The sequence below is a fragment of the Ostrea edulis genome, chromosome 5 (genome assembly GCF_947568905.1).
Source record: "Ostrea edulis chromosome 5, xbOstEdul1.1, whole genome shotgun sequence".
In the NCBI taxonomy this organism is placed as follows: Eukaryota; Metazoa; Mollusca; class Bivalvia; order Ostreida; family Ostreidae; genus Ostrea; species Ostrea edulis.
In genome coordinates, this window is record NC_079168.1 from 93,665,007 (window position 1) to 93,689,674 (window position 24,668).

The following is a 24,668-nucleotide window of genomic DNA, read 5'->3' on the forward strand; positions in this document are numbered from 1 at the left end:
TAATTGAAACTAAATAGATAAACAGGTAGTCCTTTACCAAAATTGTAAATTTGATGATCCCAGGGGTAGGGGTTTTGGTATCGGGATAGGGCCAAAATGGTCAGTTATTGAATGTGTGAACAATAGACTTTTTAAACTTCTTTTTGATAACTATCATTCCAATTCTTTTCAAATTTGGTAAGAGGTATCTTTGGGACATAAATTGTTAATTCCAGGACTCTTGCACCCCTGGGACCTTAAGGGCGGGGCAAAAATTGACGGATTTTCAAAAATCTTCTCTATAACCGCACGTGTAAAAAAATAAATAAATGCATAGTGATATAGGACAGGAAGGCCTCCCTAGGGTAGAAGTTCTGCCTTCAGGGTGTGTGATCCCTAGGGTAGAAGTTCTGCCTTCAAGGGTGTGTGATCCCTAGGGTAGAAGTTCTGCCTTCAGGGTGGAGCCAAACATGGTATATATAGTGTATATGTGCAAAAGATACAAATAATATATGCTAATGATACTAAATTGAAACTAAATGGATACATGTATTTAGAAGGAGTATGCAGTCCTTTACCAAAATTGTACATTTCATGATCCTAGGTAGCTGCAGAACTGTAGCTCTCTGACATCCGTTTTTAAGGTCATTTCCGAAGACTCGTGACATTCACACCTGATGCCGAGCGTTTGGCGATGGAACTGTCACCACGACTTGGATCTGTCGCGGCTAGGAAGTGGTAGACTATAATGCTTACGTATCATACTTTTTAAATTACTAGAAGGAATTATTCCAATTTTTTTGTAGACATGGAATTACAGTGAGTCAAATGTCGCGATTATGTCAAAAAATAACAAGAGAGCTCCTTCATGTGTTTCTTTTTCATGTAGATAAAAACGTTGATTTGATTATATATATATATATATATATATATATATATATATATATATATAATATTATATATATATATATATATATATATATATATATATATAAAATATTTTGCTTCTTATTGAATGAATTACAAATGATTTTTTAAATATTAGATTTTAAACATGTTGCTTGTCAATTATCATACATGTAACATAGAACTATTAATCACAAAACAGTTACTATGACAATACAAAAATCTACAATACGTATCCATTAATTAATACACGTCACACTTTTTCAATTTTTCACCAGATCGTAAAACCGTTTAAAACCACAAACAATCAATCTTAATCAAAATACATTTTTAAAAATAAATTTTATGCATATTAATGCCTTTTATTAATGTAGCAAATTGAATTTTTAAAAAGAAGTTTGGCAAAAGTATCAAGAATGTTAACAATATCATGCCAAGGATACATAAAAGAGTATTATATAAAAAGAGAAAGAAAGACGTCGACTTTACAGTCAGACATGAATTACTATATATAGGGTCATTGAGAATGGAAATGGAATAAATGATATCGATGACCGTGTAGCGTGTGGAGAATTCCATCGTCATCGAAAGCAATTTAAGAATTTTAGACTTGTCTAGATGGTCAAGCGGTCTAACGCGCTGGTTCATGCTGCTAAGAGATTTGGTTCGGCAGGTCGTGAGTTCAACCCCGGGTAGAGGCGGAAGTGGCTATCCACTAAAGGGAAATTTTCTGCGCTTTATATTAAATATTTCTTCACTTACGGCAGTTATGTTCATTTGAGAGATCAGTGCTATTCCCGTATATATATATATATATATATATATATATATGGTATTTGAAAACATATATTGTATGCATTTCTTAGCAATGTGATAGTAAATTATTCATTCCCTAACTATATTCTCTTCACTATCACTGCCATCAATAACCTGTTGTATATTGCTGGCATCTTCTAAGAATGCGCCCCAGTCTGAGACACCAAATTTAGTGCCGGGATTGTTTTGTGCTATGTGTGCACAAACTCCCACAACTCAAACTCCAGATTTGCACTTGCAATACGAAGCAATGACTTAAACAGGGTTTTATATGATTTCCTTCATTATTATAATACGCCATTTTCAAAATTGAACAAATGCACCAGTAAGTGGTAACATTTATTTAAAGAGGTAAGAATGGGAAAAGCGGTCAATGACCAGCCCATGAAGAGAGGTAAACCTACATTTACTACAAGATAATTGTGGTTTAATTGATCATTTATGCACTTCGCTGTTATACCGGTATACTGCCATAATATGGAAAACAGGGGTTTTTTTAAATTTAAAAATCCCATAATTATACTACTGGTTGTGGTTGCTGTTCAGAGATGATTCATTTTTGGTGTACCAGGGTATACAAACTTTTGTTTCAAGAAGACATAGATTCTTTAAGAAATTGCTTGATTTTAGATAATGGTTCTAATGTACATTTCCTTAAAATGCCTACATGCCCTTGAATGTTGTAATTGAATGCCAATATAAAATTTAAGTAAATGTGATTTAAGACAAATAGGCTGACTATTATATCAACTGGTCACTAGAAAACAAACACTGTCAGCTACAGTAATTAATCTGTTAAACATTTATCAGTATCAGTATAGTAATCTGTAATATCTACTACTAAATCAGTACAAGACATCTTTAACAATTGCTAGTAAAGCACAACCTGCTCCTCCTATCGGCCCATAATGCTTCAAGTTCTGATAAAGTGCCACAAAACCATATACATGTAGCTAATAGGTATACAAATCGTATTTACTGTGACAATTCAAACATTTAGAAATCCATCGTTCTTTCCATTATCATTGAAATTGATTTCAGAATCACTGTGATCTTCACTGCGTTCCCGTCGCAATTGATTTCTGTATCGTCGTTCGAAGGCTCTTCTTAGCGTTCGTGCAGTTGTTAAACCGCGTCGACTGAACACTGCACTGTTTCTGCGACGAATGGACAATCTCTTTGAAGGACCGTTGTGGTGATCAGAGGGTAGGTTGCCACAAGCAGCAGTAGCTGAGGTACACACGCTCGAGTAAAATGTTGAAATTGTTTCGTCATCATCATCATCTATATCGTCGTCCTCGTAGTCTGGGAGAGGGTCATCATAATCCGGTTCAGGTTCGTTTTCAATATTACTTACTCTTTGCAGTTCCATTGCTTTAGCAATTATTTCTTGTATTTTATACTTTTCAGTAAACTTCTGACTGCATGAGATATCCGTTATAGACAGAACGTGAAGAATAGTTCCCCAGCGATGTGAAAGCATTCCCATGAATTGAAAAAGCAATATAGCAGAAAACAATGCTAAAAAAATCATTCCAAGAGGTTCGAATGTCATTTCTTTTCCAGAAGAATATAGATGAGGGATTTTAATGAAAAGAACCGTGTCTTTATATTCATCTTGTAAAAGTTGAAGTTGCATTGTAAGAGCAATCCAGAGCGCAGAAGTCATGAAGAACCCAAATACAACAGTATTGCGCAGGTTTTTTAATGAATGCGCTACCTTTTCTTGATGAAGTTTGTCTTCTTTTATTGGATATAAATATTTTTGTAAGAGTTGTTTCCAAAACATATCCTCTTTCTCGTCCAACCTTTTCATAGGACCATCTCCAAATATATGGTGTTTCATCCAATCCTGATCATAGTTTTCTCTATGGTTCTTGAGCTCTCCTGTTCCCTTGCAGGTCACATAATCGACTGTGTTCTGGGAATTAGTCTGAAAGCTTGGTTTTACTTCCCAGATATCCGACTCTGCTGACGAAATAGGAGCTGTGTTATTTTTATTCCTCGGCAATCGGTTGTCCCTTATTTCTACCAACAACTCTTCTAAAAGTGCATCAGTTTTTGTTTGAGTACCTTGATTGGCCAATGTCAGCGCTCGGGCTTGTCGAAAAAGCTCTACAATTTCTTGTATGATGGAAGTTATACCAAGCAATCCAAGAATTCCTTTTCTATTTTCCTTTCTTTTCCTCTTTTCTTCCTCCCCTTTTTCATCTTCTATTCTCTGTGCTTTGCTTTTATGAGTAATAACTTCACGTGTACCCCAAGACACAACATGCATGTTGCATAGGTAATATATAGTCAAAACGAGGTAACCTGTAGGAATGCATATGAAGTATAATGCACCTGGAATAACGCAAGCAAATTCCTCAGGATGCAGCAAGGCAGCAATGAAATAGATAACGACAAGCATAGACAGAAACACAACATTGGGACTGGTTAGTCCTCCCTCAATAGCTGTTCCAACTGTACCAACCAACACGATGGTCATTACTAGAGCATAGGATGCACTGGCGATTGTAGCAAAGATAATTTGTGCACTTGGTTTTGCATACATACACACGATGATAAGAGCAATCGCAGGTACAAGGGATATAGCATAAGATTCCAGCACTGTTGTCTTACACACTACCGTGAATGCTCCAGCCATCATAAGGAGGACGGTGGCGGGACCTAGAATTGTGGATACCAAAAGAAAGAATTGGTACAAAATATATGGAGTACTTATATTGTCGTTGAGTCGTACAGTATTCTTCCAATCTCCCAGAAGATCTACTATATTTGCCAACGTTGAAGGTCCCCATCTCCGGCGTTGATTGAAGAATTCTGAGAAAGTTTCTGGTGCGTGTGTGAGGGCATCTGCCGCGGCACAATAATCGATTCTATACCCCTGCTGCAGTAGGAGTGTACTCAACCACCTGTCCTCCCCTATAATTAAATGGCATCTCAGATGAAGAAAATTTTAAACATTATGAATATGTTCATTTTGTGGAATCTATGAAAGATTGTTACGTTTGGATAGATCCAATTTGTAACATTTGCATAGACATATTTATGTTCAAAAGGTGATATTTCAACAACAATATTTGTACGAGAGGGAGGTTGGGGCAAGATTTAATTTTCGTCATTAGATCTTGAAGTAAATTGTCAATTGTAATAGATATGTTTATCATTGGTAAATAAACAGATTCTTCTTGGTGTATTTTTCTTGTCATGCTGGATCGATCTAAACATCCGGCAACTGCCGTATATTCTATATAGTGATGATTTTAGCTAGAATACCGAGAAAAAGCAGAGTATTGCCGGGAATCTGAATTTAAACTGGAATCGACTAAAGGTTAAACATTATATCGGATCGAATTGAGTCGCTTGTAAATACATTCTTAGATTCATGTACTGTCTACCAATTTTCGCAGCTGTTGAACTTTTGTCGTAAGAGGTGACTAAATGAGGCGGTCCTTCGGAGACCACTAAACCCGATGCCCCGTGTCACAGCATGGGTGGTAATTCAACAATTCAATTTATTGGATCTCATCACCATTATGCAATGGTATACAGTGATATAAAGACAAAAAGCAGTTATATATACATTTAGTGCGTATGTATTTAGCTGTAAGTACGGCAGTAGTACCCCCTCCCGATACTACTGTTTGACGTAATTGAAGTGTGTTCTACAAAACTCTAAAGAATGCAAAGCTTTATTTATAGAAGTACATGTAATATAACGTTACATCTCGGAAAAATAGGGGGGGGGGGAATAATGTTGTAAGGGTAACGATATATTGATGCTATTTACATGCAGCTTAGTACCATACCTTGGTCGTATTGAACATAATGGCCTGCTTCACTGGCTCTTATCGCATAACATCTTGCAACATTGTCGTCCATAAGAGCCGACCCTCGAAACAAACTGAAACATCCAGGGGCACAAAGAACACATCCAAATACGTGTTCTGTTGCTTTCTGAAGCCAATGACCGATGGCATATTCAAACTCCTGATACCATATTATTGGACCTATGAAAATAATAACAAGAATATCACTAAAATTGGTGGCTGTTTCCCGAACTGCATCGAACCATTGAACTACTTCATATGACGAATGACTCGCACAATGATCAATAACTGTTGAAATATTGTTGAAATGAATTTGTTTTGTTTTTTTAAATCTCATATGTACAAGATATTCGTTGAGTGACGTTTACCGTTACAATTCCATTCCTTGAGTGACCTGTGTCTGCAAGCCTATCATTTATTTGTGTTATATATGATCAATGCCTGTTCAAAAACTGTGGAAATAAGGAACTTTTTCGCACATAAGGTATGTTCTATGTGACCTTGACTTTTCCAAAATGATATTGAAATATTTTGGTACAAAAGATTAATAACTGTTGGAATGGTATTGACATGAAGATTTTCACATATAAAGTATATGTTCTGAGTGACCTTAACCTCTATAATATGACATTGAGTGACTTTTATCTGAAAGCCATTTGCCTTATATTTATTTGTGTGAATAATGATCAATACCTGTTAAAAAACTGTTGAAATAAGGAACTTTTCCTTATATAAGGTATACATGTATGTTCTGAGTGACCTTGGCAAATATAAAATAAAATGACCTTTGAGTGGTCCAAAAGTCCCTGTCCGAAGGATCAATTATGATCAATTTCTGATAAAAAGTTTAAGAGATATAAGCTCGGACGGACGGACAAGACGGCCACTCCATGGAAAATTTTCAATATGCTCCATGGAAAATTTCCGAGGAGCATAATAGATAGAATACCTGTAGTTCAGATTGATTGATTGTATATTGTTTAACATTCCTCTTTAGAATTTTTCACTCATATGGAGATGTCACCATTGCCGGTGAAGGGCTGCTAAAAATCGTATTCTCGACGCTTATGGCCTTTGAGCAGGGAGGGATCTCTCATCCAAAAGACCGCTCCATTTAGTTGCCTTTTACGGCAAGCAAGGGGTACGAAAGACCTACTGTAACCCGGATCCCCACGGGACTGTAGTGAAGAAAATTGAAGGATCCTAATAGTGAACTTTCCTAACCTAATACTGAAGAATAATACTGTTACCTGATCTAAAGAGTGAGCTCCCCTTCCTCAACAATACTGTTACCTGATCTAAAGAGTGAGCTCCCCTTCCTCAACAATACTGTTACCTGATCTAGAGAGTGAGCTCCCCTTCCTCAACAATACTGTTACCTGATCTAGAGAGTGAGCTCCCCTTCTTCTACAATACTGTTACCTGATCTAAAGAGTGAGCTCCCCTTCGTCAACAATACTGTTATCTGATCTAAAGAGTGAGCTCCCCTTCCTCAACAATACTGTTACCTGATCTAAAGAGTGAGCTCCCCTTCCTCAACAATACTGTTACCTGATCTAAAGAGTGAGATCCCCTTCCGTAACAATACTGTTACCTGATCTAGAGAGTGAGCTCCCTTTACTCAACAATACCGTTACCTGATCTAGAGAGTGAGCTCCCCTTCTTCAACAATACTGTTACCTGATCTAAAGAGTGAGCTCCCCTTCTTCAACAATACTGTTACCTGATCTAAAGAGTGAGCTCCCCTTCTTCAACAATACTGTTACCTGATCTAAAGAGTGAGCTCCCCTTCTTCAACAATACTGTTACCTGATCTAGAGAGTGAGCTCCCTTTACTCCACAGTACTGTTACCTGATCTAGAGAGTGAGCTCCCTTTACACAACAATACCGTTACCTGATCTAAAGAGTGAGCTCCCCTTCCTCAACAATACTGTTACCTGATCTAGAGAGTGAGCTCCCCTTCCTCAACAATACTGTTACCTGATCTAGAGAGTGAGCTCCCCTTCTTCAACAATACTGTTATCTTATCTAGAGAGTGAGCTCCCCTTCCTCAACAATACTGTTACCTGATCTAGAGAGTGAGCTCCCCTTCCTCAACAATACTGTTACCTGATCTAAAGAGTGAGCTCCCCTTCTTCAACAATACTGTTACCTGATCTAGAGAGTGAGCTCCCCTTTTTCAACAATACTGTTACCTGATCTAGAGAGTGAGCTCCCCTTCTTCAACAATACTGTTACCTGATCTAGAGAGTGAGCTCCCTTTACTTAAGAATACTGTTACCTGATCTAAAAATGAGCCCCCTTTGCATCTGATCTAGACTGCGATAGTACTGCTACCTGATCTAGATAGTAAATTTGTAATGGAGGAGTGACCTTTTTTACTTCAGTGTGACGGATATTAAACTGGCGTGAACGTACATATGTAAGTAAAAACTACAAATAAATTTTTTTCCTTAATAGGGACAATTGGGTTTTAATAAAAACATCTTGTTTCTAGATATTTTATAACTTAGAACGTTATGTGAAATAATGTACACCAGATTCATAAAGAATACATCCAGCTTCCGCAGAAAACTGGAACCCTATCAAAATAAATTCCATCTGCTTTTCGAACAGTTTAGCAAAGTGTTCCCACAATCCTAAAACATAGACTCATAGACAACGTACTAACTCCATAAAAAGGGACATTACCTGAACCAACTGGATGAATGCGGCCACACGCGGCCCCGACCTTTTTGTTCTTCTTTAGGCGGTCAACCAATAGACGTACGGCATCCGGTTTAAAGTCAACATCTCCATCAAGCGTTAGTATAAATGTGTTCTCCGCCTACAACATGTTTCAATAAAATTATCAGGTAGAGAAAAACTACATTGCCTGAAATGTGTTTTATGATATAAGAAATAAAACCTAAGTACATGTATCAGCCTCATAACACTGTAAAGGGCACTTACGTAAGCGTTCGGGTGCGTGGAATCGCTGTAAAGGAGTTATCTTAAGCACTTTCTCTTCAATATGACAGAAAGGAAGTCAAAGTTTCTTTTACTACGCATTGATGTTGTGCACAATAGACGTTAAGCATGTGGTGCACTTTTTATTTTTAGTTGAAATTTAACTGATCTAACAATTATTGGTATAGCAATGGTTGAGATTATTCTAATATTTTACTGCCCCTCCCACCCACCCACCCATTTATTTGTTGTTATAATTTTTATGCACCACTTTTGTTTCCAGTAAAGATTCATACTGTATATGTATTTTATCGCAATTTGTGTTTTGTAACGATAGTGTGGCTGGGTGAACGCTTTTTTTTTTTTTTTTTTTTTTTTTTTTTTTTTTTTTTTTTAGAATATCTATAGATAATGTTTCCCAGCCAATTTGTTTCGATATTTATCTTACGATTTAATGGAAACAAACAGTTCAAATTCTTTTATTTCTTTGAGCCAACTGACTCAAGACTTCAATGTACTAAAACAATGCACAGGTGTTTGGGTTCAGGAACCCTTCCCCCACCCCACTCCCCATATAACTTACACATGAGTGTATTTAATCATTTTTATTGAAAATCTCTCTAAAGCACGTTAACAATATCTTGCATACCCAAAAATTCCAAAATATCTCCGACAAAATAATCCTTTTTTAAAAAAAGAAATGTCCTAGTGCAATGGACTATAACAGTTCTGTTATCCAGGAGCCGGTTTTACAAAACTATCTTACGACTAAGATCTGTCATAAAATTTGTCATAAGATATTTCATAGCTGTTTCACAAAACTGTCATATCTTAAGATTGTTAGAAATCTTAATGTCTTAAGTCTTTACTGAACATGGTGGTGGTCTATGTTTTGCTAGGAAATAGATAACTTATTCGGAGAACATGAAATAAACATCATCCTAACAATAACATTAAACTAGAAGGCCAAAATTCAAATAAGTTCCTTGAATCTGTCTGGATGACGAATCCGTTATGCGTGAATTATAACGTTTTTCTTTGTTGCTTATCACCACATATACCCATCAAACTAGACAGTGATTCCTTATATTTGAAATTAAATGAAGATATAAAAATACTGCCTTTCAATAGAAATTGAAATTTCCATAGTCCCCGCCTTTATTTTGCATAAACTATGAAATTTACATCCAGTTGAAGCACCGTGGACCATCGTGACCATGGTGAAAAGATTCAGTAACGCAGGGTTTCTAGATTTTAAGAAAAACTTAAAATTGTGAATTTACTGGATGATATTAATCAATATGACAATTTTGGATATCTTTTCACCTTAGTAACGCTACATCTTCCATCTCTTCACCCTGCGTTATTTTCATTTTCAAGCATTTTGTCAAAATAAAGACTATTATGAATTCCAATTTAGTAAGAAATTGAATGTCTTTTTATATTCTTGTGACAGATTATCATGGTTCTTTCTCAAATTGTTTCAAACCTTGAATTCAGCTCATGAAGCAAACATCCGTGCGAATTTTCGTAGGTACTCGATATTAAACACGAGTGTTTGAGAAAAGTAACTACTTTCATTCAAAGTATGGGGCATATTCTGTTTCTTGATACTTCTGTGTGTTCCGTGCGATATGTGTTAGACAAAGAAAACTCTCATTTATATTGTTTTTTGTGAAAAATAAATCGACCGATCGCTTCAAAAATCTAGAAACCCTGCGTTACTGAATCTTTTCACCATGGTCACGATGGTACACGGTGTGAAGGGTTATCGAAAAGAAAACAGTTTGAAATGTAAATATAAACTTCTAGTTAACTTCTACTTTTACTTCTATTTATGCCTTTGTCCGGAATAATTTACAATGTATTGCCTTGAGTTTCTCATCAAGCTATTTGCCGGATTAATATTAGCACCAGGCAGCGACAGCCCCACCCCCAGTTTATTTGATAACTTTGTTTTTACTTTAACTAGATATAAAATAAGGAAACAGGGCATGGTTTTAATCTGTTGATTATAAAGTCTCCAAAACGAAGTACTGGCTGTATAAAAGTGGAAAAGTGGACTTTTTCTAAGTATGTGCTATTTCCCCCCATATCAATAACCAGGTCAAACTCCAAAGTCAAAATCACAAGATGCAAAACTTTGGTACATAAAGGTCTTGTCACTAGGAATGCACATATAAAACATGAGAGCCGTAACACTCAGTATTCAAAAGTTATGAGCAAGGTTAAACTTTCATACAGATAGACAGGAAAAAGAAATGCCAAATACCCCCCCCCCCCCAATTTTAGTTGGAAGGGGCATTCGAAAAATCGTACATCTTAGGAACGTTTGCATTTTGATATGATTTAGTGTGGCCCAGCTACTCTCTAAAAGAATTTTTCAAATTTGTTTCCTGTACATTCCCATATAAAACTTAACAAATAATTATTGGGGGGGGGGGGGGGGGATGGGGGTTTTATGGATTGGATACCTTAAAGTAATTCCACCCTCCTGTGACGTCATAAGATCTTGCAAAATCAGTTATTCATTTTGATTTATGCATGCCATTACCATAAATTTTGGTGTCTTTTCCAACGGTTATTGTTAAAAAAATCTTGTAAAACATAAAATATTTCAAAAGTCTAAGTTGTATTAAATATTCAATATGTTTCAAAATATTGAATCCAAGGGCAATAACTCTGTTTTCATTGAATCCTTCCATCAAGTTCATTATCTGATATATTTTCTTTATTTTGAATAGTTTAGTAAAGAAACAGTTTCATGAAATTATTATGAATACTATTATATCGTTTTAACCAGTTTTATGTAAAAATTTTGTTAATGCTGTTGAAGAAAAATTGCAATTTTTTTAGATTAATACATGTATATGATTTTGTAAATGTATGTCTCGCATCTTAAAAACTGAGATGACCTGTATATTTTATTTGATAATTCATTAGTTTTAACTCTAATGAATTGACAGAATTACACATCTTAAACTTTTATCAGATAATAATGCGAGTATGGAGTTACCTTAACTCTCTATTTGGGATAAAAAGAAATGAATAGCCAGAAAAGGATTAATTTCAGATTGAAAAGAATCTGTATGGGTCTGCCATAATGTAACCGGAATGAAAAGAGGGGGGGGGGTCCTACTACATAGTAGGTTTTCCGTGGGGATCATCTGGCTATAAAAGGGGGGGGGGGTTGTACTATATAGCCACATTTCCGTGGTGGAAGATCTATTATAATAGCCATTTTTCCGAGTGGCTACTATATAGCCATTTTTCCGGGGGACTACTATATAGCCATTTTTCCGGGGGAAACGATGGCTAGGGAGAAAGGCTACTATACAACACTGCACCGTGGACCACGATGTAATTTGGGGCACCACGGTGCAATTAAGGGTTTGTCGAAAAATGACTAAAGATGAGCTTTTTAAAATGATATGAACCTGTGTGTGCACTTCTTCCTTCGTGTAGTTAAATATGACACTTCTGGTGAAGTGAGAGGCTTGGCGTCGATGTCGTAGCTGGGTGGTTGTTAGCCGAACTCTTTGACTAGGATCTCCAGAGGACGAACATTTGTTTCGTTCTGTATGATCTCTGTGAATTAAATTTTCTGGCTGTGCAAGAATGCGAAAACCAAGGAGGAAGTACATATACATCACCTACAATGATAAAAAAGATCAAATGTGACGAATGTACATGCTGGAAGAATTTATCTTCTCCACCCTCAAAATTGTACCGGTAAACCAAAGAGAAAACGATAATTAGAGACACTTTAAGATTATGTTAAGTTTTTTGACATCAATTTGCTTTATATAAAAGCAGTTTCTATATTCAAAGAGGATTGCATGACTTCATTTTTCTACCTTAAATACACATACACACGCGCCCCTCCCTAAATACTCATACACACCCACCCCTCCCTAAATACACTTACACACGCGCCCCTCCCTAAATACACTTACATATGCACCCCTCCCTAAATACACATACACACCCACCCCTCCCTAAATACACACACACACGCGCCCCTCCCTAAATACACTTACAGACCCACCCCTCCCTAAATACACTTACATATGCACCCCTCCCTAAATACACTTACATATGCACCCCTCCCTAAATACACATACACACGTGCCCCTCCCTAAATACACATACACACACGCGCCCCTCCCTAAATACACATACACACGCGCCCCTCCCTAAATACACTTGCATATGCACCCTCCCTAAATACACATACACACGCGTCCCTTCCTAAATACACTTACATATGCACCCATCCCTAAATACACATACACACCCATCCCTCCCTAAATACACATACACACGCACCCCTCCCTAAATACACAAACACAAGCACCCTCCCTAAATACACATGCAACCCTCCTTAATTACACACACACCCCTCCCTAAATACACTTACACACACGCCCCTCCCTAAATACACATACACACGCGCCCCTTCCTAAATACACATAAACATGCGCCCCTCCCTAAATACACCCACCCCTCCCTAAATACACATACACACGCGCCCCTCCCTAAACACACAAGCACCCCTCCCTAAATACACTTACACATGCACCCCTCCCCAAATACACATACACACGCACCCCTCCCTAAATACACTTACACACGCACCCCTCCCTAAATATACATACACACGCACCCCTCCCTAAATACACATGCACCCCTCCCTAAATACACATACACATGCACCCCTCCCTAAATACACATACACATGCACCCCTCCCTAAATAAACATACATGCGCACCCCTCCCTAAATACACAAGCACCCCTCCCTAAATACACATACACACGCACCTTTCCCTAAATACACTTACACACACACCCCTCCCTAAATACACTTACACACGCAACCCTCCCTAAATACACTTACACACGCACCCCTCCCTAAATACACATACACCCCTCCCTAAATACACTTACACACGCACCCCTCCCCAGGTACACATACACCCCTCCCTAAATACACTTACACACGCACCCCTCCCTAAATATACATACACACACACCCTTCCCTAAATATACATACACAAGCACCCCTCCCTAAATATACATACACACGCACCCCTCCCTAAATATACACACACACGCACCCCTCCCTAAATACAAACGCACCCCTCCCTAAATACACATACATACGCACGCATACACATTATCGCACACGCGTATCTGGGATATCATTAATTCTCATTTCGTTGTCGTCTCCAATATACCATTTTAACCAGAGTTTAGTGTGATGAGATTATGTCCATACCTTTCCAAAGGGTATTTTTTTAAAACAGTGACAGTTAAATGGAATCATTCATTATGAGTCACCGTATACCACACGGTGAGAAGTTTAAAAGTTAAATGTTGCTTCTTGTTGCTGCTACAAGATTGAAAATGGTGATATAGAGTTGTCATTGTCTATTCACACACAATCATTTTCTATTCACACGCCTGTCCTTCATACATGTCTGATAGTGTTGGTTTGAGCATGCTTACATCTTCACAAGAAACTAAGTGTTGTTATTTCTAATTTTTGAAAATTAAAAAGTAAAGATAACGAACAGTAACCAATCTCATAAATCCTATGAAGAATACAAAGCTGATAATAGGGCCAACACGAACCCCTGGATGTACTAGAGGATCAGGTGCTTAGAAGGAGTAAGTATCCACTGGGTCACAACCCGCCGTGATCCCTCTATCTTGATCAGGTAAACGGAATAATCTGTAGTCAAATTCAGTACGTAAAGAACGGCCTAACAAATAGTATGAAACACGTCAGATGACATTTGGCCTAATGACAAGTTGTATTTCACCATTATAACGACCATAGAATTTGCAAAATGATGCCTTTAAACGAGACTGTTGAAACCCCTTTAATATCAACCTATTTGTCAATAGCCTGCCTTGGTTTTTAAATTTTGTCATATGCAAAACATGCTCTCACGTATCGAATCAGTTGAAAGACATCAACACCATATGCAATTGAAATGGAATATGGAAAGTTGACAATGGAGAAGCTGAAGTTATTTCGTTTGTCATAAGGTTGAGTTATTAGTTTGCTGTAGTCGTCCATGTTGAATAAAATATCCAAATATGAGGCAGATGTGGAAAACTGTGGTGTCTTTTATTTAGAGTTCACTTGGATATATCAAACCGACTTCTATTTGAAAGTGAGTATTTTTAATACGATTTTAGATGACGGAAACATATTCATGGAGTATATCTAATTATCTACCCCTGGAATTTTCTTTTAGCATAAGAGCTATACAGTACCACCCCGAAGCCTGTAAATTTGCTCCAATACCTATATATTTCACATTTTATGTCTACATCTTTGTCCAAAAAAAAAAAAGAATTTCTTTTAAAATGTTAATAAATTATAATATATATAAACCTCATGTTACGTGCAAAAACCATTTATTCCATCTTCAAAAAGTTTGCAGAAGTCTCAATATAACAACGTGACATATGCAGTACACTGTAAGTATGATATCACCAGTAAAGAGGATTGTACTGTTAGTGAGGTTAAGGCCCACACCTACAGCCGAAAGGGCGGAAACTATAAGTATGTTTCCAACCCACGTACAAGTTTCATACTAATTTTATATAACATTGAAATGCAGTTTGTTAGAATGAATATGACTCACGACAGACGACACCTAACGGACACATTCTACGACAGCTTGGAAACGTATGTGACCGTGACCTATAAAAATGAATATTATACCTACTTGAGACCATCGTTTTTTGTGCCGAATCTTCTGTCTGTCCTTTAGATGAACCACCAATTTCGTTGCACCAGGTAGACGCCATACCAATCTTGCACCATACGGTGTAGGCGTTCGCATAGGTGGACCAAGCTGCAACTGTCGCTCATGAACAGAGCTTCAAAGTGTAGTAGATAAGAGTAAACTTAAGAAATGTTTAATGGAATAAAATAGTAGATGTTTGGATTGTCCCTAGTCATCACTGACTCTGCTATCTGTGTATACTTTTTCATCATTTACTTCATGATATTCTTAATTCCTCATGGGGTTTTTATTCACCTGCTCTAAATACAAAAGAAAATGAACTTCTCCTTGACAATATAAATCAAAATTGAAATAGATTGGAACCATTTAGAATACAATTGACTTTCATGAAATTCTGAAAATTTCTCAAGCCAAATCAACAGTTGTGGATACGAGAGTTCCCGGAACAGCTTATCTTTGGAAGAAATGGTCCATTATTTAGGTGGCTTTTTTCGAGGCTTAGAACAATTATTATAGCTCCACAGGCCCTTACATGTCTAATGAATCTAGTTTGGAGTTCTAGTGAGCCGAGATAGATACTAGATTTTACAAAATAAATACAGTTTTTAAAGAGAACATCCTACATACCTAAGTGTGTTTCATGTTGATTATTTACGTTATCCTACATACCTAAGAGCATAATCTATACAGTCCATGAATTCGGTGACGAACACATTCGGCACAGGAATGTTACCACCAGTCAAATCCACTGCGTCATCAAAGAAGATATGAGCTGAAATGAAATGTTGGCAGTTCATACTGAGGAAAGAGAATAGCTGTCTGACTAAAATATTCCTGGAGTTCCTCTGACTCTGTTTTGATAATAATGCAAGCATTTAAGCTAATTTAAATGTTTTATTATTACACATGAGCCACAACTTTTCTCTCCAGGAAATGTATATGGATGAGTAGTCAGGCTATGGTGGTATCATGACGTCATCAAAATAACAAACTCCATCACAGACCTTGATACCGCTGAACCCCACAACACACAGACCAAAATGAAGGCAACAAACCTCAAGGAGAGTCTCTTACGAAGGGTACTTGTACTTAAAAATATTTTGAGGTCAATTCATACATTTCATTAATTAGGATACACCCCTCAAAGAAGTTGGATATGTAAAGTTCTAACACAGAAATTAAACTAAAAAATCATTTTGTGTCCTCCTGCTGCTGTAACCCTAAAGTGGTTTACTTTTTAGTATGCAAATACAAGTTGTGAACTATTATAATGCTCCATTCAGTGTGATTTAACAGTTTTCATGACAACCACAATCATGTAAGAGATATTTGCTATAATATTCTTTCTCCTATAACATTAGGCACAACCTTAACAAAATACTACTAGTATAAATGTTAAGTGGTATGGAAATTTCAAATAATCAATCTCTGATTTGTCAAACCTTTGAAGCTCTGTAAATACTAGTGTGACAATGTCATAGTATCGAGCACATACTTTTACATCAACATCTTCGCATTTACAGAATTGATTCATTTAGTGTCACATATGTACTGTGAACCCTACCTTCGAACTCATAATAGTCTGGATCTCGTATGCCATAAAATTTCTGAGCTAAATATCGACCACTGTGATCAACATCCATACTGCAATAGAGTAGAACAGAAATATTTATACTTGACTAAAAAAAAAAAAAAAAGGATTAATCAAATCTGTAAAACCAGGGAGAAAAATATATTATAAACCGAAACAAAGACTTTAGAAGCTGAATCATTTCGTTTCTTGTTTCATGCCACATCGTTGCACAGGCGTAAATTTGGGGAACGACATCATCTGCCTTGTGAACTTCATCATCTTCATAAATGAAAGACCAGTCTTCATCGGGGTTAAATAAAGAGGCATCTCTGTCGTTAAGTCTTCGGCGGAGAGAAAGTGAAATATCTGTTAATATTCCACATCGCAGTGGTGTCACAAACAGTCTGTAAATAACAAGGAAATGTTAGAATATATATGTGCAATCAGTCTGTTATGTCTCGTTTTTAAGTTAAAGTATAATTATTTCTTATGATACTTTAACAAATCTTATTCACGTGCAGTAGTTTAGCCTGTTTTGTTTTAATTCATCTTTCACTGCTTAATGTTGTAGTGAAGTTATATTTAGAACACACCCACCAACATACCGCTATATCGTGTGTGTAAAAGAAATACTTTTTTCCAAATTAAAATTGCTATCAGAAATAGTTTATTTGCACCCTGCGAGGTATAGTACCGGCAGGCTTTTATACATTAGTTGTTATCAGATATAACTTAGGGTCTCATCAACGGTAGCTGCGCTTTGGATTACGTCTGAGAAATAAAATCAGCTGTTCAATTGTTATTCATTTCTTTTATTTTTTAATATACAATTTTGAAACATTTTCCCGATCTTTTAACAAAGAAAATATACAAGAAATGATTATTAATTGAACAGCTGATTTGCAAGTATGACATTTATACGAGTTATCGTTCTTGCGCTAGGTCGTCAAGAGGGGAAAATAGTTGCCCCTACCCAGCTTTGAAAATACACTTTAAAACTTATTTTTATCAAACATTTTTGTTTATATTATATATTTGAGACATGCTTAATGAGAAAATCATATTAGTTTTGATGTAAATAGCCTATATTTTTGTAAGTCTTCCGTAGGTCTTCAATTACCTGTAGGTCTTCAATTAGGCAGGCCGCAAATCAACAACACCCCTACGACCCTAAAAAGACGGGCTTGTTTGATGCACGGTGCTCACATTTTATGAAATTTTCATAGCGTATGATCATGATAGCTTTATGGCTTTGCTTAAGAATTTCATTGGTGGATTGGTGGAATATGCATGTTTATGCCAAGTATAAAAGTCTACAGTTTCTTAATTCAAAACCCATGGACAAAGTTGTCGACCAAGAGACTGAGATTCATTTCAGGATGAATGCTCAAGGTAGTAAAATCATTTTCATAGCTTACTAGTATTATTATGTTAAGGCCACTCAAAAAGTTATATGCTTGTTGATATACATGTATTATTTTTAATGAAAGCATACCTGGTTAGACTTAAATCAGAAAGGGTTTGTTACGGACTATATTTTGTCGTGGGTACATCTTTTAAATACAAAACTATAATTCCTTCATTGTATTAATACTTTAAACAGTTGAAATTGACATTTTGCAATCCCCCCACCCACCCACCCACACACACACACAATATCAAACTGGCTACGGATGTTTAGATGAACATTTAACAATGAGGATAGATGTACTGATATTGAATTACGTCATTGAATATACTTTATAGAATGTTCGAGACTATTTGCTTTTTATTATAAAAGGGTGATACTTATTGTTATTACACTTTTAAGTAAAATACTCGAAGCTGATTGATCGAGAAGCATTTAAAAACATATTGTTACCCTCTGAGAACAAAGCACGTGCTCCAGGGTAATAATATCTAGCAACGGGTAACAGTACTTGACAACGGGTGATATTATAAAAATTATCACATGCGTCAAATTTATGCGCGTACGGTTAGATGACGTCGTTTGAGCGTATGATAAACGCAAATACCCGTATCGATATACGAAATATCGCATGACAGTGATTGATCAAATGTCAACAGACGTAAGTTGTTTATATAACATTCGGTATAATAAAACAAATATTGCATGTACATGTAGCTGAAGGTAACATTGAATATTTTCACCCCTCGAGAAACCATTGTCAACCACGGCTACGCCTCGGTTGACAATGGTTTTCTAGGAGTGTATATGTTCAATGTTACCCTCAACTACATGCAATGTTTATATAATGTGCCATCTTATCAGTGTTGAATGATTAGTTAGGGCTTATTTCAAATATATAGAGAACATTTTTCGTTTAAATGAAAGTATGAATTTTGAGAGAGGAAATTGAAATATGACATTCTCCAAAGTATGGATAAGTCGTTCATACCTTTCAATTTTCGCCATTCTTCCGTTTCGAGGAAACCAGATATGCGCTGTAGTTATTGATTGTGAAATCCAAAGACCTCCAATCCAAAGGAGGTGGTACAGTCGAATATCTCCTGAAGATTCCGGACACACCCACACATAGAGGTAAGACGGTAGGTATTGGCCGTAACATTCTCCAATTATCAGTCCTAATGTTATAGGTGTTGCTAAGAACATTGGCAAAGCGAATCCGAAAATTTGCATGCATAATTTGCACGCAAGGCTTCCGAAATAGGACATAAGGGTACTTGAAATTAAATGTAAATATAGCACACCATATTTCTGCAAGTTTAGCTTTATAAGCTCGGGGATGTAATCACTTGTTGTTGACTTACTTTGCAATGTGTTGTTGCTCTTCTCTTCTTCATCTTTATCAACCCATATGATATCCTCTTTGCTATTTAGTGATTTGTCATCCAGGTGCAATACAGATTGTATTCCAAGATCTTTTATCGTTCTAGTCAGATTAATCTGTGCATCATTGAAAACATTTGAATTTCCTCCCCAAGATTTGATGATCTGTTTTTCTGTCACTCCTTGAAGTGGAGTGGATGTGAAGTTACGATGATGTGTAGTAGATAGTTCCTTATTCTTCCCCATCAAAGGTAAAACTTCGGAGTTCGTCTCAAATACTTTGAATGTATTTCTGTTAGACACGTTTCTCATGGTGGAATTACTCTCCAAAGAAGAAAAAGCAATGTTAAAATCAAACCCAGGAATCAGTAAAATGGCAAAGATCATAGTCCAGCCGATCTTCCAAAATCCAATTAATATGTATAATCTTTGCTTAACAACGAGCAAATTCTTTTTCCATTGAAGAAGAGGTATCTTAAGAGAGCAGATGTAGACATCCCCGTCCACATAATTTTCCCAATAAGACAGCGAGATGAACAATAACGACACTGGGATTTCCCACACTATTCTCTTTGCAAAGACAGGGAATGGTCTTTCAATCACGTTGATTATACTAGCATCATCAATCACACTGTTTTTAAGATACCCCTTTTCACTATCCGTGAGAGGAATGCTAAACATTGATGTTGCTGCCAAATTTCCAAATTGAATCAAAAATGCTATACCATGTGCAATAGTTAGTGTTAGTCGCTTGATGCCCGGAAGAGATTTGTCAGCAATAACAAAGAGTGTTTTCAATAGGGCCGGTATAACAAATATTCCACTTAAGTGCAGCATGCATCTGACCATATCCATTCTTGGAAGAATATGGAACACTAATAAACATAATCCAAAGCTGTGTAATAGTTCAATGAGCAATGTCTGCAAATAAATATATATATAATAGGATAAAATATATCAAACACATCATTTATTTCAAACTTTCAAGACAGAAAAACGTTTTACAAATAATCAAGCAAACAATCGTAAAATCATTAAAAAAAAAATCAATCGTAAATATAAGATGTTCCCCAAACGTTCCCCATTTAAAAAGTGGTGTCATTGGGCTTTTGCACAGCCAATCATATTACATTTAAGTTTTTGTAGTATTAACCTATGATGTCAAGACCATTCAATCTTTTTTCATTCATAAAAGATTTATCAGTTATCGAATATAAATCGAACGCATGTGCTTGTGCGCGTGTGGAAGTGATTTTGACGATGTTATTAAGTAAACAGTTAAAAAATATATCTGTCAAATTTCATTAAAGTACAGTGCACGTGCTTTCTCGCATACGCAAATTTGATTTAGCATTTATGGTTCATACCATTCATCAGACATTCATATTGTAAACCTATTGTGTGTTATAGTTATACGGATATATCTGTCATCTAGTACAAAGTATGAACACGGAGACGTATAAAAATTTAACACAACAAATATTGTCGTACTCAGGTGACTGTTAAGGCCCATGGTATCATGCACTATCATCAATATTGCTTACATTAAGTTTCGATAACCCATATCTTAGCTATACCTCATCTCTGTAGACCTAAATAAAGGTCAATATACTATTTAACTGATCAGGATATCTAGGGCTCACGGCAGGTGTGACCGGTCAACAGGGAATGTTTACTCCTCCTAGGCACCTGATCCTACCTCTGGTGTGTCCAGGGGTCCGTGTTTGCCCAACTATCTATTTTGTATTGCTTATAAGAGTTATGAGATTGATCACTGTTCGTTATCTTCACCTTTCATTCAAAATGAACATACTCACCACTGCAGTAGTTTTAAAAGAGGGCCAGGCACTGCTTCCAAACAAAGACTTAGCTGTATAACCGAGTATCCACAAGAAATAAGGAAAACATATACAAATGACCAGCATTGTATTCGTTGGTGAATGGTCTACATTCCTGGCATTTTCATCCTACAAAAAAGTTTACTAAATTATTCAATTATACTAATGAAAAACACCTCCAGACTTTATGCTTGAGTTAGTTTGACCTGAAAATTTTGATCACATTTTGTTTGGCGTCCGACTGTCTGTCTGTCTGTCTATCTATCCGTCCATAAACTTTTTAACATATTCGACTTCTTTTCAAGATTTTCAACCAAACTTGCCAAAAATCCCTCCTCCCCCCTTTTTGGGTAAAGGAAATTTACATTTGTTCAAATGAAGGGTCAAACCCATGGCAGTACTTCTCATTTAATATTAGAACCCACAGTACAAACCATTTTTAAATTCAGCATATCGCAGCACCGGCAGACTTTACCAGTACCAACAGCAAAAGTACCAACAGAGTCCCGTGGGGATACGGGTTAGAATAGGTCCTCAGTACCCCCTTGCTTGTCGTAAGAGGCGACTATTTGGGGCGGTCCTTCGGATGAGACCGCAAAAACCGAGATCCCATGTCACAGCAGGTGTGGCATGATAAAGATCCCTCCCTGCTCAATGGCCATAAGCGCCGAGCATAGACCTAAATTTGCAGCCCTTCACCGGCTGTGGTGACGTCTCAATACGAGTGAAATACTCTTGAGCAATCAATGTGGGTATTCTCGTTTATCACATCAATCTGGAACCCGTGCGTTACTGAATCTTTTCACCATGGTCACAATGGTCCACGGTGATATTGTCCCAAAATAATTTCGATAGATAAAAGTGCGTTAACGTTTTCTTTATTTTCCTTGATTTTTACTAGGCCAAATCGCCATACTAAGTCTACCTTCTCAAAAAGTTTCATAGGGAGGGGATCTAGGTGAAAGATTTAAGTTAGCAATTTTAGTTTTTTGTTATACATTAAAAAATTTGTCCTAATTCATAAAGTATGGCGGCTGATTTGTGCCATTAAACAATTTGGCGTCTTTTCGTTATTTCGAGGCGAAAAGACGACAACACGAAAAGACGACAAACCGATAATTAGCGACTTTTCACCTCGAAATAAGGAAAAGACAAAAAAATTGCAGATTTCCCCGTTATTTTGCTATCTGATTTTCTAGGAATTCTATATGAAATTAGCTGTGTTTTCGATAATTGATAGTTAAATTTACAAAAAAGGAAACATCTGAAATTAAATTATAGTTCATATGTACTTGTATTCTAGTAAAAGAAAATCCTTTTGTTTAAATGTTATACCAGGCATGTTGAATTGGAGGTTGGGGTGGGCAGGGCTCTGTTCTGTACCCTTTTTACCATTTACGTTTCCCGTTATTTTTACATACAAATCCCATATTTTCTACATGCAATGTTCGATTGATTTGCTGTCCCCTCTTTTCGTTTTTAAAGTAGTAGTGAAAGGTAGTTGATGTTTGAAGTATTGAATTGAAGAATACGTGCAATGAACTAATACCCCTCCCCCTCCTAGGATTTATAGACTTTTGCGATTTGGGCAGAAGTATCCTAAATCCCATTTTTTCTTAATTACTTGTCAAGAATTTCATTGCAAGTGTGAAGTGAACTCCGGCTTCCCCTTCCCTTACTTAAAAAAAAACCCCGACGCTACGTACCTGTAGATCTCAACACTCAGCAAATTTCATAATGAATTCCAAAAAATCAGACTTCAAAAATAACGGCAAAACCTGTATTTTGTCGTCTTCTCAACTTTTCCTTATTTCGAGGCGAAAAGTCGTTAAAATTATCGTTTTGTTAGTCGTCTTTTCGCCTCAAAAAGACGACAAGACGCCAAGCGAAAAGACGGCAAATTAGGTCGCTAATTTGCGGGTTTTGTTAGTCGTAATTTCGTCTACATTTTGTCGTCTTTTCGTTTTGTCGTATTTTCGTTATTTCGGGGCGAAAAGTCACTATGTATCATTTTGTCGTATTTTCGTTTTGTCGTCTTTTCGCCTTGAAATAACGAAAAGACGACAAATGTAAAGTGGCACAAATCAGTCACCATAATGAAGTGCCGTTCACAATATCCGAAACCCACATGTGACACCACTCAGTCAAAAAGTATTCTTCAAAATCATAATTTTGATATGTTTTAGATTCATTTAGGTCATGCTCTGGATTCTGGTTAAAAAATACAAGTATTACTCAAGACTCAGAAATGAAAATGTGCGACTCATACAAAACATGAACTTCTACTATTACATGAAAATTTGAAGGTAAAATATTCATGTATCCATAATCAAACATAAATTCTAAAGACTGCATGTATTTTTATTTGTCAGATGTTGTATTTTTTAAGAATACATATCTAGTCGATATATTTTGAGTTGTCCTCAACCTCAGTCAACAGTTGCAAAGTTTTTCCGAAACTTCACGAAAATCAGAGGTAAAAATATTATTTATCTTGGATGAAAGGTCATAATTATACAATGTGCATATTTTAAAGTACACGTTTGGTGTAATGTAAATATCAACTTTCATCATATTTGCATGGTGACAATTCTCTCATGGACACTTTATAAACAGTTTAACTTGATCATTACTAAATAAGCCGTGTATTTGTCATTTATTCACTAAAATCATCTCGTTCTTTCATAGGGTTCATTGCAAAAAAAGAAAAGAAAAAAAAAGATTAATCAATACATTATTCTTTTAGAATTCAAATAAAACCATGGATTTAAAGTAATTTCAAATTACTGAAGCAAATTCTTCAGTAATAATTAGTGTACAATATATTTTTTATGCATCTATGGTCTTGTCTGTAACAAGCCAGAAATAGCCTGGAACAACTTTAATTGGAAACGACCGAATATTCTGGACGTAGACAAGAGGACGAACAGACGTGTGAAGCTTGCACTTCAGCTTCTATATCTTGTTACACGTATCTTCAGAAATTCACACCTATGTACACAAATTGACATTTGAGTTATGTTTTGTTCTTAACGATGTCAGTTCAAGGATTGATTCTTACCTTAACAATGCTAGACGTCATCAAAAGGATGGACATTTTGGCTGCAACTGCTGAACCAAGGACAATGCAGAACAGCAAAATATAACAGAGTGCCTTAAAAGCTCTTAAGAATGGTCTGAATGTATCACTTGTCGAAACTCGCTCACGTGGTATCAT

The 24,668-nt window shown here is 36.4% G+C and overlaps 1 protein-coding gene across 1 annotated transcript; it reads right to left on the reverse strand.

The window, feature by feature from the left end:
* Positions 1-1,045: 1,045 nt before the first annotated feature.
* Positions 1,046-24,668, reverse strand: LOC125650896 (chitin synthase chs-2-like). Its single transcript, XM_048879470.2, has 12 exons — positions 24,513-24,668; positions 21,431-21,580; positions 19,222-20,534; positions 16,993-17,226; positions 16,814-16,893; positions 15,919-16,021; positions 15,229-15,382; positions 11,922-12,137; positions 8,227-8,362; positions 5,514-5,714; positions 4,110-4,626; positions 1,046-3,122 (listed from the first exon to the last, which is right to left on the reverse strand). The coding sequence occupies exons 1-12, from the start codon at positions 24,666-24,668 to the stop codon at positions 2,690-2,692; spliced, it is 3,693 nt and encodes a 1,230-aa protein (XP_048735427.2). The 3' UTR covers positions 1,046-2,689.